General features: G+C 37.5%; 1 protein-coding gene and 1 pseudogene across 2 annotated transcripts; one reads left to right on the forward strand and one right to left on the reverse strand.

The window, feature by feature from the left end:
• Positions 1–3,739: 3,739 nt before the first annotated feature.
• LOC125209574 (DNA (cytosine-5)-methyltransferase DRM2 pseudogene) lies at positions 3,740–5,234 on the reverse strand (annotated as a pseudogene).
• Positions 5,235–9,776: 4,542 nt separating this feature from the next.
• On the forward strand, positions 9,777–14,925 carry LOC125211477 (NADH:ubiquinone oxidoreductase, 17.2kDa subunit). 2 transcript variants are annotated; one of them, XM_048111293.2, is made up of 10 exons: positions 9,777–9,894; positions 9,973–10,103; positions 10,553–10,609; positions 11,062–11,114; positions 11,823–11,874; positions 12,591–12,647; positions 12,749–12,808; positions 14,358–14,379; positions 14,466–14,510; positions 14,608–14,925. In XM_048111293.2, the coding sequence occupies exons 2-10, from the start codon at positions 9,992–9,994 to the stop codon at positions 14,669–14,671; spliced, it is 522 nt and encodes a 173-aa protein (XP_047967250.1). In that variant the 5' UTR covers positions 9,777–9,894; positions 9,973–9,991; the 3' UTR covers positions 14,672–14,925. The 2 variants fall into 2 exon arrangements, with proteins under 2 accessions (XP_047967250.1, XP_088923310.1); XM_089067184.1 differs by having other exon boundaries at positions 9,778–10,103.
• Positions 14,926–15,092: the final 167 nt, after the last annotated feature.

Below are 15,092 nucleotides of genomic sequence, written 5' to 3' on the forward strand. Positions count from 1 at the left end.
AATTTTTCACAGCAGCACATCTCATCAAAAATCCTAGATCTAATGGCCCAGATTTGGTCTCTAGTTTGGTCTTTAAAATTGGTTCGACATTGATCACAACTCTATATGTGTATATATATATATATATATAGAGTATATATAATATTCTACTTTCACTTCCAAGATATATAAAATTCATAAAACTATAATTATTCATCCAACAAAATTTCATAAACAACAAATTAAAATATAACGTCACATTTAAACAACAAAAGTTCAAAGTATCTACTGTCAAAATGTAATGTATTTTTAACCTACATACTAAACAATACTAAAAGTGTTGTTCATCTTCTATGTAAAATACACAAAAGGTACTAGAACTAGTAAAACCCTATCTATCCAGAAGTGCATTGCTTGTTTCTTCAGATATGGCCTCTTAAGTCTGTCAAAAGAGCAACTGTTCTTACGACACCACCTGAAACATTTGACTTTAAAAATCTGGAATTATACATAAACAACAATTATATATATGTACTATGTACTAGAAGAATTTAAAAAACTGTAAGAAATAAAGTATCAAATAATGAAATATAACCAAACGGGAAGAAAAACGCACGTATCAGAAAATGGAGGCACAAAACTTTGTAACTATAATTATGGTCCCAATTCCAGAATATACTGTTTTTAGATAATGTCAAAGTATATAGGCTATGAGCAAGATACAATAATGTTATAGGAATATAAAACTTAGCACAATCAACCTGGTAACTGACATAATCATGTATATTAGCATTGAATTGCTAAGATAATTGCTTCTGAAAATTTAGCAATAATAAAAAAGTTTGCTTTATTGTTTCACATCAAAGCCATATGTATAACATGAGAAGAAAAGTAAAGGTCAGAATAATCCCTAATACAAGTAGCATAATAAAATGCATATACCAAGTAACTAAAATACAGAATTTGAATAATTGAAAAGTTTTAAAACTACTTGCTCCAATTAAAGCATCGTGATGACCAAATTATGGAAGGAATCAAGAAGAAAATAATAAACGCTTGATTGAGAAATTTTCTAAGATTTTCCATGAAAGTTACGACTCTTAGGGCTCGTTTGGTAGCTATGTCATATTTCGACTAGACATGATACCATTATGATAGTAATCATAGTTTCGATAAGTTAATTTACATATATTGGATGTTTGGTAGAGTAAGATAATTGTGAGTTATCTATTGTAGTGTTTGGTACAATAAGTCACAAGCAAGGATTAAAATTATAATTGCCAAAATTATCCTTATTAATTTAAGTTAATGACTAAACTATCCTCATTTTTCTCTAATAATTCCTATAAAATCATAGTATATTTTTGTTTAAAATTAGCATCTTTTCAAGCTAAACTCCTTACAAAAATTAGCATAATTTCAAACTAAACTCCTTATCAAAAAACGTATACTTATTTTAGTATTCTATTTTTGTGAGTATTGATAATTTTGAACAAATTTTATGAATAATCACTAATTATTATGGACAAATTCAATATGAAAATATTTTATCAAGTGCCAAATTTTATACGTTCATATTTTTTGAAGTTTAAAGCGTTTGTGGATTAAACAAAATCGTATATTTTTGTTTAAAACAAAAGCAATTGCCTTCAAGTATTACGTAATTATAAGTATAATATAATATCATGTAAATAAAGTGAGAACAACAAATTGACATCAACAAAAATGATAACATGATTTAATAGGATAATAACGTCTTTCAATACAACAACTAAGTAAAATTGACGGGTTAGAAATTTTGATGGGTAAAAGTATTTTAATGAATTAACTAGGCTTCCATGATAATGAACATAAGATTTTGGGTAGTTACAAATATGATTAAAACATAAGAATTGCAATGGGCTTTGTGCGGGCCGGATACAAAACATGGGCTACTATGTTTGGTAACATAACTACCAAACACACAAATAAACCCAGATTAATCTCTTATCTAGGCGAAACATAGCTACCAAATGGCCCTTAGTTTATAGTAAACACATAACAACCTATAGTACTATTATTTATTGGGCAAGGATCCCCTGCTGTGGCAAAATGCACAGCAGGGGATGATGTGTTCATCTATACCCTCCATTAATTTTTATACACTTAAATTATTTTCATTTATTAACATTATGTGTGGTATGGATGAGTACAACATCCCATGCTGTGCATTTTTTCACAGTGGGAACCATTTCCTTATTCATTACCATAAATAACGTAAAGAAAACCACCAACTATTCATGAAGAAAATTACCCACTATTTATGTTTCTAAACTAACAAGCACTATTTCAGAAGTAATCCTCTGGGTATGTTGGGGGGATTTGTGAGTAATGTAAGTGGGGCAATGAGTGGTAGAGTGGGTTGTGACAACTGTCGAATCAGTAATGGATTAAGATGGCTAATGAGCTATTGTGGGTTGTTGTGTGGACAGAGTTATAGTATTACCACTCGGATCAGAAAACACCTCATCGGCGAGGTGCAAGTGAGGAAAATGGTGTTGTAGAAGATGGACTAGCTCCCACGAAGCATCATCTAAGGATCCATCTGATCAACAACTAACCATTGGAGTTAGGAAATTACTGTGATTCAATATGGTGCGTTGACAAACTGTTGTGATAGAGACTGATCGAGGGCGACCATCGATGAATTCCAAAGAAAGAGTAGTGACCGATGGGGAAGGAGATACGATGACATATTGCCGAATGAGGGACACGTGAAAGACATAATGAAATTTTGCAGCCTCAGGCAGTGTTGTCAAAATTTCGTTTGGATCGCCAGGGTCGAGACCATTACTTCCCCAACATGGATGGGTTGATCGAGACACATGGTCGTCGTTGGGTCGGTTGGGTCCAAGTATGAAGCCACCAAGTAATCATGAACTGAGAGTGCCTTGTTGAAGAAAGAAGTTGATTGTGTAAATGATATCGTAAAAAGTCATAGAGATGATTAGGCAAATTAAGGGTGTTCAATTATATCTGATGGGTGGCGTGATTTTGTTTCTCATAAAGAAATTATCAACTTCTTAGTAATTCACCAAAAGGTTCTATTTTCATCAAGTCTGTCGATCTAGCATTGTAAAAGATGCAAATGTTCTATTGACAATGCTCGAAGAGATGGTTGATTATGTTAGAGAGAAGAGTGTGATTCAAATTGTAACGGATAATGCCTCCAATTACAAGAAAGTTTGAATGATGTTTCAAGTAAAGATACCCTCTTTGTTATGGTCTCAATGTGCAGCACATTGCATCGATTTGATGCTTGAAGATGTTGGTAAAATACTGCTTATCAATGGTGTGATAAAAAAATTCAATAGCTTTGATTGGTTATATTTACAGTAAGATGGGCTTGTTGAACATGATGAGACATGCAAACAAGAGAGAGTTACTTAGGCCGACAATTACTAGATTTACTACTTCCTTCATCATTTTGAGGTTTATCCATAGTCAGTGGTACAAAGAGGCATTTGGCAAACATGCAACTACTACGGTTGATGATGCGTATTGGAGACATATTGTCTATGCACTCAAATTGGCTTCTCTTGTTGAGTTGTTGAGAATGGTTAATGTTGAGCGCAAGCCCGCAATGAGGTATATTTTTATTTATTTATTTATTTATAATTAATTTTGTTTACCACATTAATCAAAAAAAGAAAACAAATTGTAGTAATAACAAGGTGCAAATTCATCCGATTCCAATTAATTTTACATCGAAGTCGACCTCTTACTGCCTATAAAATTTGACTAAATCTAATATATGAAAATAATCATAAAAAAGAGAGGACTCCTTACCCTCAAGGCCATCTCTGCTGACTCGGTTGCTTCCTGCCAGATTGTTGCAGGGGCTTCCTCCGACCACCAAATTGAAATTTCTGATGGTACCGATGATCTGCTCGACTCTGGCAGCGTCAAACGATGTCACGTCGTCAAAATCTATCAGGCTACCCGCCTGGTTGGTTTCTCCCACCAACTCCTCACTATGTCCCTGTTCGCCTTGGATTTCTCGATGGAGACGACGTTCTTCAGTTTGATCCCGAGCCGGTGGAGCGCCACCTCTGCTTCACCTATCCCGGAGAAGAGGGACAACACATTGACGTCGTGAGGGAACAGTGTCGACCTGGAAAAAATTTCCCAAGGACTTGTATCTGTCTGTTCGGCTGATCCCACCGCCCCTCGTGTGGTTCTTTGGGAACCCCAAGAGCATCTCCACCTCATCTTGCTCCAGAGGGGCAACTTTGTTCTGCCCCACCCACACCAAGTCCCACTTTCGACACTGCTCCATGACATAACGCTGGATGGCTTCCAGTGGGTCACCCTCTCCACTCCTCTCCAGCGCAGTGCGGATCCTCTCTGTCAGCTTCGCACTCGCTATAGCAGTCTGGATGCAGTTCATCTTGTCTCTTGGATCCCACGAAGGCCACCACCTTCTTGATAAAGGAAAATCCTGTTGGATGGTAAGGGGTGGGAGAGGTACGAGGGGAAACCGGTTCTCGATGGGCAGATTGTGGATGTAGCCCCTCTTTCTTGTGTAGGCCGAGAAGAACTTCGAGCCGATGAACTCTGGCTCGATGTCATAGAGGAAGCGCGAGATGGTGTCCCAGACCCCCTTGGGTGTAAGGGCAACATTCTCATAGTAGAAGTATGGGGGGCCTCTTGCTTCTAGTGGCAGAGAACGATGAACACGCTCTGGCGGCTGCATGGAGTGAATGTCAAATCCAATCATTGGATTGGGCAAGCGAATCGACTCCTCAATCACATTCTTCTTTATCTCAAAATGTTTCCTCTTCTTGCTTTTGTTGCCTCCACTAAGAATTTGCTTTGGCTTTAGATCATCTTCAGGCAAGTAGCAGTCCTCCTCTCTAGCCGTTTGAGCAACACCTATGATCTCAATCAAATCATCAACCGGGGCTTCTGGCCATCTTTCCAAAGTAAGTTCCGCATCTTCCAGAGCATATCCCATGTTTGCTAAGTCCAACAATTTCTTTCTCTCTCTAACAACGATCCAGATGTTGCTAACGACAACAACATCTTGTGCTTCTCTGATTTATAACCATCATTTCCCTTCAAACAGTCTTCTAGTTCATCTTCGGACCAGCTGTCCATTTCGAGAATGTTAAGATCAAATTGAGTATTGAGTCAAGATTTCCTTTTCCATTTTCATTAATGGCTTTTAAGACCAATTTCTCTGCAAACCCTATTCCAACAAAATGACCAATCATGTTGGAACGGGCGACATTCTCCCCAAATTTTGTCAACAAAGACTCTCAACAAGGAATTCAGTTGTGAGCTCACTGAACCACTTCACTTCTGAACTCCCAACTCTGGACGACTGGACCCCTCTCTTTAAACAAAAATCCAAACGACATAAATCCCTAAGGACTTCAGCTGTGAGCTCACCCTATAGCTTCAATCCCGAACGCCCTACGCCAGCTCTTAACTCCTCTTTTTCAAATAGAAATCCAAACGACAGAAATCACTCTGTAAAACCGAGAGTGGGAGAATTGAGAGCAGAGATTTGGGAAAGAATAAAATCACAAATGAACATGAAAACATGATAAAGAGCCCCGCAATGGGGTATATTATGAGGCTGTGGATTGTTGTAAATAGACCATTTCCAAGTCATTCAATGGAAAGGAACACAATTTTTAAGTTTAAGAGAGCATTTGATAGTTGACCCTAGATGGATCAAATAACAAACCATACAAACCATTGCATGTTACAGGTCATTACAGTCTTTTATTCAGATGTGCACGGTATTTTGACTTGTTCAAAGGTTGTAGAAGGCCAACACGAGTGTATTCTAAAGCTGGTTTCGGACATAAGTATGCAAGATCAGATCATGAAAAAGGAAATGACTTTGTATCGGGACGTTGACTCCTGTTTCAGAACTCCTTTAGCTATTCGACATAGAAGTCAAATGGCACCTGGTAAATATTATCATATTTTTCATTGAACTATTTATTTGATTGATATGCTAAATATTTATATATCTTGTTTTTTTCATCTGAATGGTGGAAACATTATGGATCTAAGGCACCAAATTTGCAAACATTTGCAATTCGAATCTTGAGCCTAAGTGCAACTGGTTATGAGAGGAATTGGAGTATTTTCCGACATGTAAGACTTGAAATTTAGACAAATTTGCAAATGATATATGTGCTTATATTTGTGAAGAAGTTGATAGTACATGTTATTTTTACCTTTTCATTTACAAATTCATAGTAAAAAGAGGAATCGTTTGACACAAGAACGATTGAATAACTTAGTGTTTGTGAAGACATAGTTTTTGAGGATCCTATACCACTGATCACACACTACTAAGTGACATTGATGATAGTAATGAATGGTTAATAGGTAGGATGAGGGGATGATGATCTTGTCGTCCAGAATGATTCAACATACAGGACACAGGGACACCACTGATCCTTTTTCCTAGTAATACATAAATTTGTTTAGCACTTCAAAAGTTTAAACTTTAATTGATCTAAAAACTTTTCTATGATAATTAAGTAAAGGGATATCCTATTTTAAAAATAATGTTTAGGTACTTTATTGACTTTAAGAAATCTTATTTTTAAAATAATGTTTAGGCATTTTGTTGATTTTGAGAGATAGTGACACAAATTAAAATAGACTTTGACAAAATTTGGAAGTAAATTACATTTTCTATTGTGACGCCATATAAAGCAGTGCAAAATCAATGTAATATAAATATGAAAGTTTAAAAAGTATAAAAGTATTATAGAAATTTATTAATTAAAAATATAATTGAAATTAAAATTGAATTTAATTTTGGTTATAACCGATAACTGACTTTGAGAAAAATGCTAAACTGGTACCGATCCGAACACCGTGAATTTCGGTTATCGGTACAACCGGTTTCGGTTATCGGTACAACCGGTTTCGTTTCGGTTCTTGGTTAACCGAATAACTGAGAAGAACTGTTTACCCACCTCTAGTTGGAACCATCTTACAATACTAAAAGCAACACAAATTCATGAGAAAATGCTTCACACTCCAAGTCTACTTATATTATTTTGGATAAAGATGAAGATGGAGAGACTGAAGATATTAACTTGTTGGATTTGAATCATGTGATGAAGGAGAAGATGACTATTATATTAGTGAAGATGATATATAACTTAGTGAAAAAATTTGGTGCAATTAGTCCCACGCTCCCTAACACTTTTGGCTTGAGATGAAGGATAAGATGACTATCATCTTCATGATATATAACTTAGTGAAAAAAATTGATGTCCCACGCTCCCTAACATTTTTGGCCTGATGTAGTTTTATCATCACCACCTTAGCGGTCATGGGGAGAGTGAAATTGAGAGAAACGACCAAATAAGTTGGTTACTGATGCCAAGTCCAGTTCGGAAGCAACTCCAACAGGATAGGTTAGCAGTGTCGTTGATCTAAATTCATCACCACCTTAGCACACTGACCGCCGAGCTGACACGATTTTTCATTTTCTTTTATTTAGTTATTTCCATTTTATATATACAACTTATTACACTTCATTTCTTTAATATTTAATAAACTTCAATTAATTTCGTTTTTGTTATTAATTTGATAAAATATTTTAAATGAGAGGGATAGGCTGGGCGGGAAGGCTAGGGCATGACTAGGCTGCGGAAAATGCATGATGATATTGCAGCAGGAAATTTAGACTGAGATGTGGCTAGGGCATTGCTCTTGTGAGAGCGTCCACAGTGGGAGGGTCGCGGCCCTTGGCCCGGGCTTGGGCAGGGCGCGGCCCCCCACTACTGAGCCGAGAGGATGACAGTGCCTGGGGGTGACAAGCGATGGCCGAGCTCTCGGCCAGGCCGAGGCTCTTGGGCACGCGGCTCGGCCCGCCACTGCAAGGGCCGAGAGCCGTGGCCCTTGGTCAGATTTTATTTTATTTTATTTTATTTATTTCGAAAATTGTTTTTATAAATACTCTATTCCTCGCATTTTTTTTATCTTTTTCAATTCTAAACCCTAATTTCAATCTCTACCATTTTCAAAGTCTACAAAATGCAAGGTGGAGATGATTCTCCCGGCTATGGAGAATCGGGATTTGGCAATTTTTCGTCTTCCCAACCGTGGAGATCGAGTCCGACCCCCCCCTCCAACCCACCTGTGGAGTCCACAATCGCCGCCGCCGTGACAACAGACGCCCCAACTCCGATGTCAGTCCTCCTCTCAGCCGCAAAGGAACGTGGGTCGTCCCCAATCGGGGTTCAACGACTACCGGCCCAATATGGACGCGATCAACAACCCTTCTCAGCAATTCCAATCCTCCCAATTCCAATACACTCAATCCCCTCTGTCTGAATCTGATAGATTCACGTTGGAACAGTTGATGGGAACACCACCAGAGACCCCGATGTCCGGTACTCAAGGCCGTCGCGGGCGAAGTCAAGGCGTTGGGGGGCGAAACGGCGGCGGAGGTGGGCGAAATAGCGGCAATGGTGGGGGGCGAAGCGGCGGCAATGGTGGGGGGCGAAGCGGCGGGGGTGGTCGAGGCGCCAGCCGCCAAGGAGAGCAGGGGACCGGAAGAGGTGGCGGCCGAAGTGGTGGGCGACGCGGTGGAGGCGGACGCGGTGGCGGCGGCAGTGGAGGCCGGCGGTCGACATACTACAGCAATGAAGAATCCCTTGCTGTAGCGAGAGCCCGGTCAGCGGTCACGACCGATTCTATAATCGGTACGGATCATACCGACGTTTGCTTTTGGAATCGCATTCTCGACGTGTACAACGAATTCAAACCAGATGGGAGTGTCGAGCGTACAGCTAGCCAAATCCGGAAGAAGTTCGGAAGGATTACTAAAGCGTTGAAGAGGTTCAGTGGCATATACGAGACCCAACTCCGCCTTGCTGAGAGCGGCCGCACCGAAGCCGACGTACGAGCGTTGTCGTATCAGTTGTACAATACTGACTCGTGGCCGAAGTTTACCTACCGGGACGAATACCTCGTTTTGCGAGACTGTCCGAAATTCAGGACCCTGATCGACAAAGATCTTGTCTCTGGACCGAAGCGGACTAGACTGGGCGTCGCCGGCAACTACAACAGTAATAGTGACTCACGCGCCTTCGATCTGAACGATGATGCTTCGGAGGAGGAGCCCCCCTCCAGACTCTCTCGGCGCCCACGTCCGCAGGGCCAGCGTGCCGCAATCCGAGAATCTAGAACCGGCTCTCAATTCTCCGCTGCGACCTCTACAACAGTGCCCTCAACACCGAGGGTGGCTTTGACTCATACCCTAGAGGTCCAGATGATGAAGCAACTTTCGGAGAATTTGGCCTTGTACGAGAAGTCAACTGATCCGGAGACCAAGAGATTCTTCTACGACCTCATTATTCGACTGAGGTCGAAGTTGGGGTGGGGCGAAGGGTCGCAGACGGGCGGTGTGCATCATTTTTTTTAATTGTATTTAAAAAGATTTCGTTGTATAATTTTATCCTATCTATAATACGACGAAAATTTGGTTTCAAATTTGAACACATTTAAAGTATGCATTTTTTAAATTATTATAGGCATATAATTTTTATTCTAGTAATATTAAAATATAACAAAAATGTATGAAAATAATTTTAATTGTTCAAATATAAAAAAAATGGTGACCCGAAGGGCTACCATTGTGGTGGCCAAGTTTTCATGAGTAGGGTCAAGTTTGTTGGGCATGCCCAAATGGTGGCAGGGCCACCATTGATTTCAATTTTAATTAACAATTTAAAAAAAATATCATATTTTTATATTCTAATTTCAAATATTGAGGTGAACTCTTCGTCTTTCCATGATATTGCCCTAATTCGAAGCAGACTGCATTTTGTCTGAGAAACTCTCCATTTGGTTGCTGCCGATCAATTAACACGAGTCTCTTCTGCTTAAGTTCTCTATCATTTTACGTTACCCTTCCTTTTTGGCGCGCTTTCTCATTGATCAAACTAACGTGGAAGCATTTTGAAGTGAAATAAAAGGGCTCAAAATGTCGCGGCTGTGGACGAGGGTCGTAGGCCTGTTCAGCAATCGATCATTCGTCGGAATGGACAAAACCGGCAATAAATACTTCACCAGGATTGAGGAAATCGACGGTATAAGTGAGTGCTCCCATCTTTTTTACTGGATTCTGCTTACATCAATTTGCCTGATAATATTAAGATCATGCTTCTTTTTTTGTTTTGTTTCAGTGTGTTTCAATTATCATGTTGTAGTTTTTTGTTTGTTTTAGCTGTTCTGGATTAGATGCTGCGCAGCTTTTAGTTTTTGTATCTTTGAATATTTCATGTTTTTTCTTATTTGATGTTTCTAACTTGGATGATAACTCGGTTTACATTGATTCCTTGTATTTATATCTTCCTATACCCAGATAATTGTAGTAGCATTTCATTCACTTGTTCCAAGCCTTATTGTCATTTAAAATCTTTTTCTAAGCATTCTAGACTCTTGCTCAGCTTGTGAAATTTTGGTGCGTAAACAACAGATTTTGAGCTATTTGAGTATTTGCTTTAATGCAAATTTTTGCTTGTTCATACTTTGTATTCATCAGTGAAGGAGAAAAGGTGGGTAAAGTTTAAAGGAGACCAGGATCCCACGTCCATTCCGGGTATGTTTCATATTCCTTAATTTAACGCATTTGAGTTATTAAAATGCTCACTGGTTCCTGGTTATGCTTATTATAAATCATTGGTTAAGTTTAAGGCTCTTTTGGTTTGCGGCACTCATTATGTTTCAAATGGCAGAACCACTTATTTTGGCGCTTTACTGATTTAGGATTCTAATTAATTTTCAATATGTTTTTCAGTGCCAGAGTTATTTTTTATCCTTTGGTTTTCTTTGAACCCTATAGAGATTAGAGAATGAGGAAGTTGTGGTGGCACACGTGTTAAATCAGAATTCCGTCATACATTAGTGAAAATTAGATACCACCAATTCTTGCAACAAGAGTTGATTCATGCACAAAACAGGACTATGTTTTATTTATTGGTGTTTCTCATTCACATGGCATATCTTTCTTTGTAATTGGTAATTATTTATGTTTCAATAGTTTTGTTGTAGTTGAATGGATATGTTGGCTGAATGGGCAGCGTAAAATAGCTCCAACACCAGAGGTATGACAGACATTCATCATTCTTCTGTAGAGGATGTGGCATCCCATGTGCAACAATATTTGATGTTATTTGAATTCCTACATTCCAGTATAGGCCGGCCGAAAATACTTTTATTTATCTACTTAATGCAAGCCCTTCATAACTTTTTTAGGGAAGTGTATTCCAACTCAGTTGTGTTGCATTTGATAGATTGTTGATGTAGGGAGTAAATCTGAACTTTGTTGTATTCTTCTAATTGCTTTATTTCAAAATACCCTATCCTGCACGGCTACATACTTAAGGTGGTCAACTTTGATAATTCTTGATGAGTCAGCATCAATTCTTGATGAAAATACATTTCACTGATATCTTAAGCGATGGTCATTTACTTATTCATTCTTTTTAGACCCTTATTTCCTATTGGCTTAGTTGTGATTTAAACATCCAGAATTTAGGTCATATGGGTTTAAAGATACGTATAAAATTACTGACCTTTATGCCCTACTCAATCTGTCAAACATGTGGAGATAGAAGTAAGATTCAAGTTATTTTCCCCTTTTTTTTGTCTGATGAGTAACAATAGCTGTAGCAGTTTTGTGCACATTAAACATCACTGCATCAGTGAACTTGAACAGGCTTACATTTGTATCTTACATTTTGCAAATATCTATGCCAACAAATGCAATTGGTCTGAGAAAAATGATACTAATTGTTTGGCTTACTTTACAGGAAATGGCTCTGCTGGAGGCTAGGAGGGAACAAGTTAAAATGAATGTTGCTCGTAAGTATTAGTATTCATATTTGATCATAATCTTTAAAATGAATGTTGCTCGTAAGTGTTAGTTTTCATATTTGATCATAATCTTTACTTTCGATTAGATTCCTCCTACTTGAATGCTTAATAATGACTCTGGTTTCTCAAATATGTACAACGAGAACTACTACAAGAGATCATCCTTGGAGTATTCCTTATTACCGTCTCATAAAAGTTTTGGCTTATAAAAACCTAATTTGTCCTTGGTACACTTTGATTTTTTTCCCATTGTTCTTACTTTCTCTTCATTGTTGAGTACGTCCAGATTAGCAATCAACATGCTACCATAGTGTACTGGGATTGTATCGTATTATTTCTACCTTCCACTAGAATAGAGAACATATGTCCTATAATTCTATGTACAAATATTACTGTTGAGGATTCAGTAAGAGAGTACTCATTGTTGTTTCATACTCCCTCCGCCAATAAATATGAAACATTTGGTTTTTGGCACAAGATTTTGTCTACTGATGTTTTGTGAGATAATGAAGAGAGAGTAAAGTAAGAGAGATGAAAAAGTAGAGAAGGTGTTGATTCCATTTTAGGAAACGTTTCATTTTTAATATGACAACCCAAAAAGGAAAACGTTTCATTTTCAATGGGACAGAAGAGTGTTATTATGTTGGTTATTTTCTACTACTACTATTTAGAATAAACCCTTAGTTGTTTGTGTTTGATACCAGTCCTCAAAAAGGAAGAAGAGGAAAGGAAAGCTAGGGAAGGAAAAGCCCCCAAAATTGGTGAGTTGTCCACCTACTTATACTCAAATATGAATGAGAAAAAGCTGCCATAAGAGTTTTATGATTTATGAGCCTACTTGTTTGAATGTGTATGGTAATAGGAAAAACTGCTGGTCCTGACTTGAAAAGTTTTATCCAACAGTTTCCTACTGATTCAGAAGGTATGAAATGCTCTCTACTTTGAATTAGTTGATGCTTTCCTGGTTACATATCTGTATCATATCGTAATGGCAGCAAATTAGAGTTTCTAATATGAAAATATTTATCTTTGATATACTAATAAATAACATCATGCGATATGTAACTAAATCATAGTAATTCCTTCACCAGTATGTGTCAGTAGCTTCTTCTTTTGCCTAGAGGAGCATTAAGTTCAAATGATCAGGTTACATGCTTTCACATGTTATACTTAATTTTTGTAGTGCTTACTGTTAATTTCTGTTATTATTTAGAATGTTGAATGCAAGTATTATACTGTATGTTTATCCTTTCTATCAAGTTATTGCTGCCAATGCCTCTGCTTAGGGAAGAATATTAAGATTCACTATATAGGAGATATGATTTGCCCAACTGATATGGATTAATGAATGAGGAATTCATGGCATTATTGACAGATTGTTGACAATTATTATCCTTTAATATCTTTAACTTAAGAAGAATAAATTAGTGACTGATTTGTGTCATGAATTGAATTAATTAGGAATAAATTAGTATTTGATTTGAATGAATTAGGGTAAATATTGTGGGATTCCTGTCTTATAAACTCCTATATATTCTATAGGAGGATTGTGAAGAATTTATCCAAGAGTGATCAATTTGTTGGCAGTGTAAACCATACGCCTCGGTGAGAGGATTAGTAGGGCCACTTCGGATGATTGTTTCTTTTGCACTATTTCAAGTTAATTTATATGCATTCAAGTTCTTATTCAAAGATATTCTCTTCATTTCTTTCACTCCATATCAATTGATGCGGTGAACATGGATCCGATCATGGTAAAACCCCCACAACATTGAACAACGACTCGATGGATTAGAGAAGGCAGTGGCAGAGCTTTAAGTGAAAGGATGAAGAGAATACCTTTGAATAAGAACTTGAATGGATATAAATTGACTTGAAATAGTGAAAGAAACAACCTTCCGAATTGGCCAAACTAATCCTCTCACCAAGGCCTACGGTTTACACCGCCAACAAATTGATCACTCTTGGATTCAATCTTCAAATCCTCCTATAGAATACATAGGAATTCACAAGACAAGAATCTCACAATACTTGCTCCAATTGATTCAAATCAAATTCTAATTAATTCAGGACACAAATCGGTCACTAATTTATTCTTAATTTAATGATATTAATTGTCAATAATGCCATCAATTCCTCATTCATTAATCGTTATCATAAGATAAAGCAAGATTACTAGTCAACGTCTCCAATGGATTCATATCTCACTTGATGTGTTCTTTAGCAAATTATCAGCTCCATTTTAGTATAGCAGCATTAAAATGCAGAACTCACCCATTACTTAACGTAATGAGCATGAGTTTTCTCGGAGTTTCCTTTTTATCATTACACAGTACTTATAGTCTTATATTATTCAAGGAGGCCAAGCGGACCTGTGTTTACTATTTCCTATACACGAGTGTCATTTCCTGATTCCCACTGCATTTTGTAGTATGATTTTGTGTTTAATGGTGGTGTTATTTCCTTGACAGGTACCAAAATTGATGCCAAGAGGTTAGTATTCAAACCTAAGTTAATTAAAACTTTCAAGTCTTATTATCGTGGTCTTGAATAACATCAATCACACATTGTAATTGCAGCAATAAGGCCTTCGAAGGATCAGGCGAGAAGAAAGAAGAGCCGGAGTAAGTTATTTGATTTTAAGACATCCTTAACTAGATTGTAATTAAAAAAGATGGTAAGGTAGTTTCTCCATGTTAACTTGGCTGAGTTGGGTTTCAGGTCGTCAGAGCCTACCGGATCTGGCGAATCATTCCGACCGGGAACATGGCAACCACCAATGTGAGTCACATTTTCGCATCTACAGTCACTACAATTGTGGGAGAATGTATCAAAAACTTTTGATTGCCATCACCAATGTGAGTCACATTTTCGCATCTACAGTCACTACAATTGTGGGAGAATGTATCAAAAACTTTTGATTGCCATCGTAGAGGTTATAGTACTGACGATCTATTCAATTTTATCCAGTTTCGTGTTAGAAAATTCAGTTCCTTTCTTTGCTGCCGCAAATAAGGTCTTCCCATTCACATGACTATACATGAAGTGTCACAATAACATATATCTGCTTACATTTTTAAGTTACATAAGATATGAACTATGATTGCTACCTCTTGATCATTTGTATCGATTAGACATACATTATGGTACAAAAATAAGAGTATATGCGATATGCACAATAGTATAGGTAGCAAAATCTATAGGAA

Source organism: Salvia hispanica, chromosome 3, assembly GCF_029641045.1.
Source record: "Salvia hispanica isolate PSC_SH4W2 chromosome 3, Shi_PSC_v1, whole genome shotgun sequence".
Classification (NCBI taxonomy): domain Eukaryota; kingdom Viridiplantae; phylum Streptophyta; class Magnoliopsida; order Lamiales; family Lamiaceae; genus Salvia; species Salvia hispanica.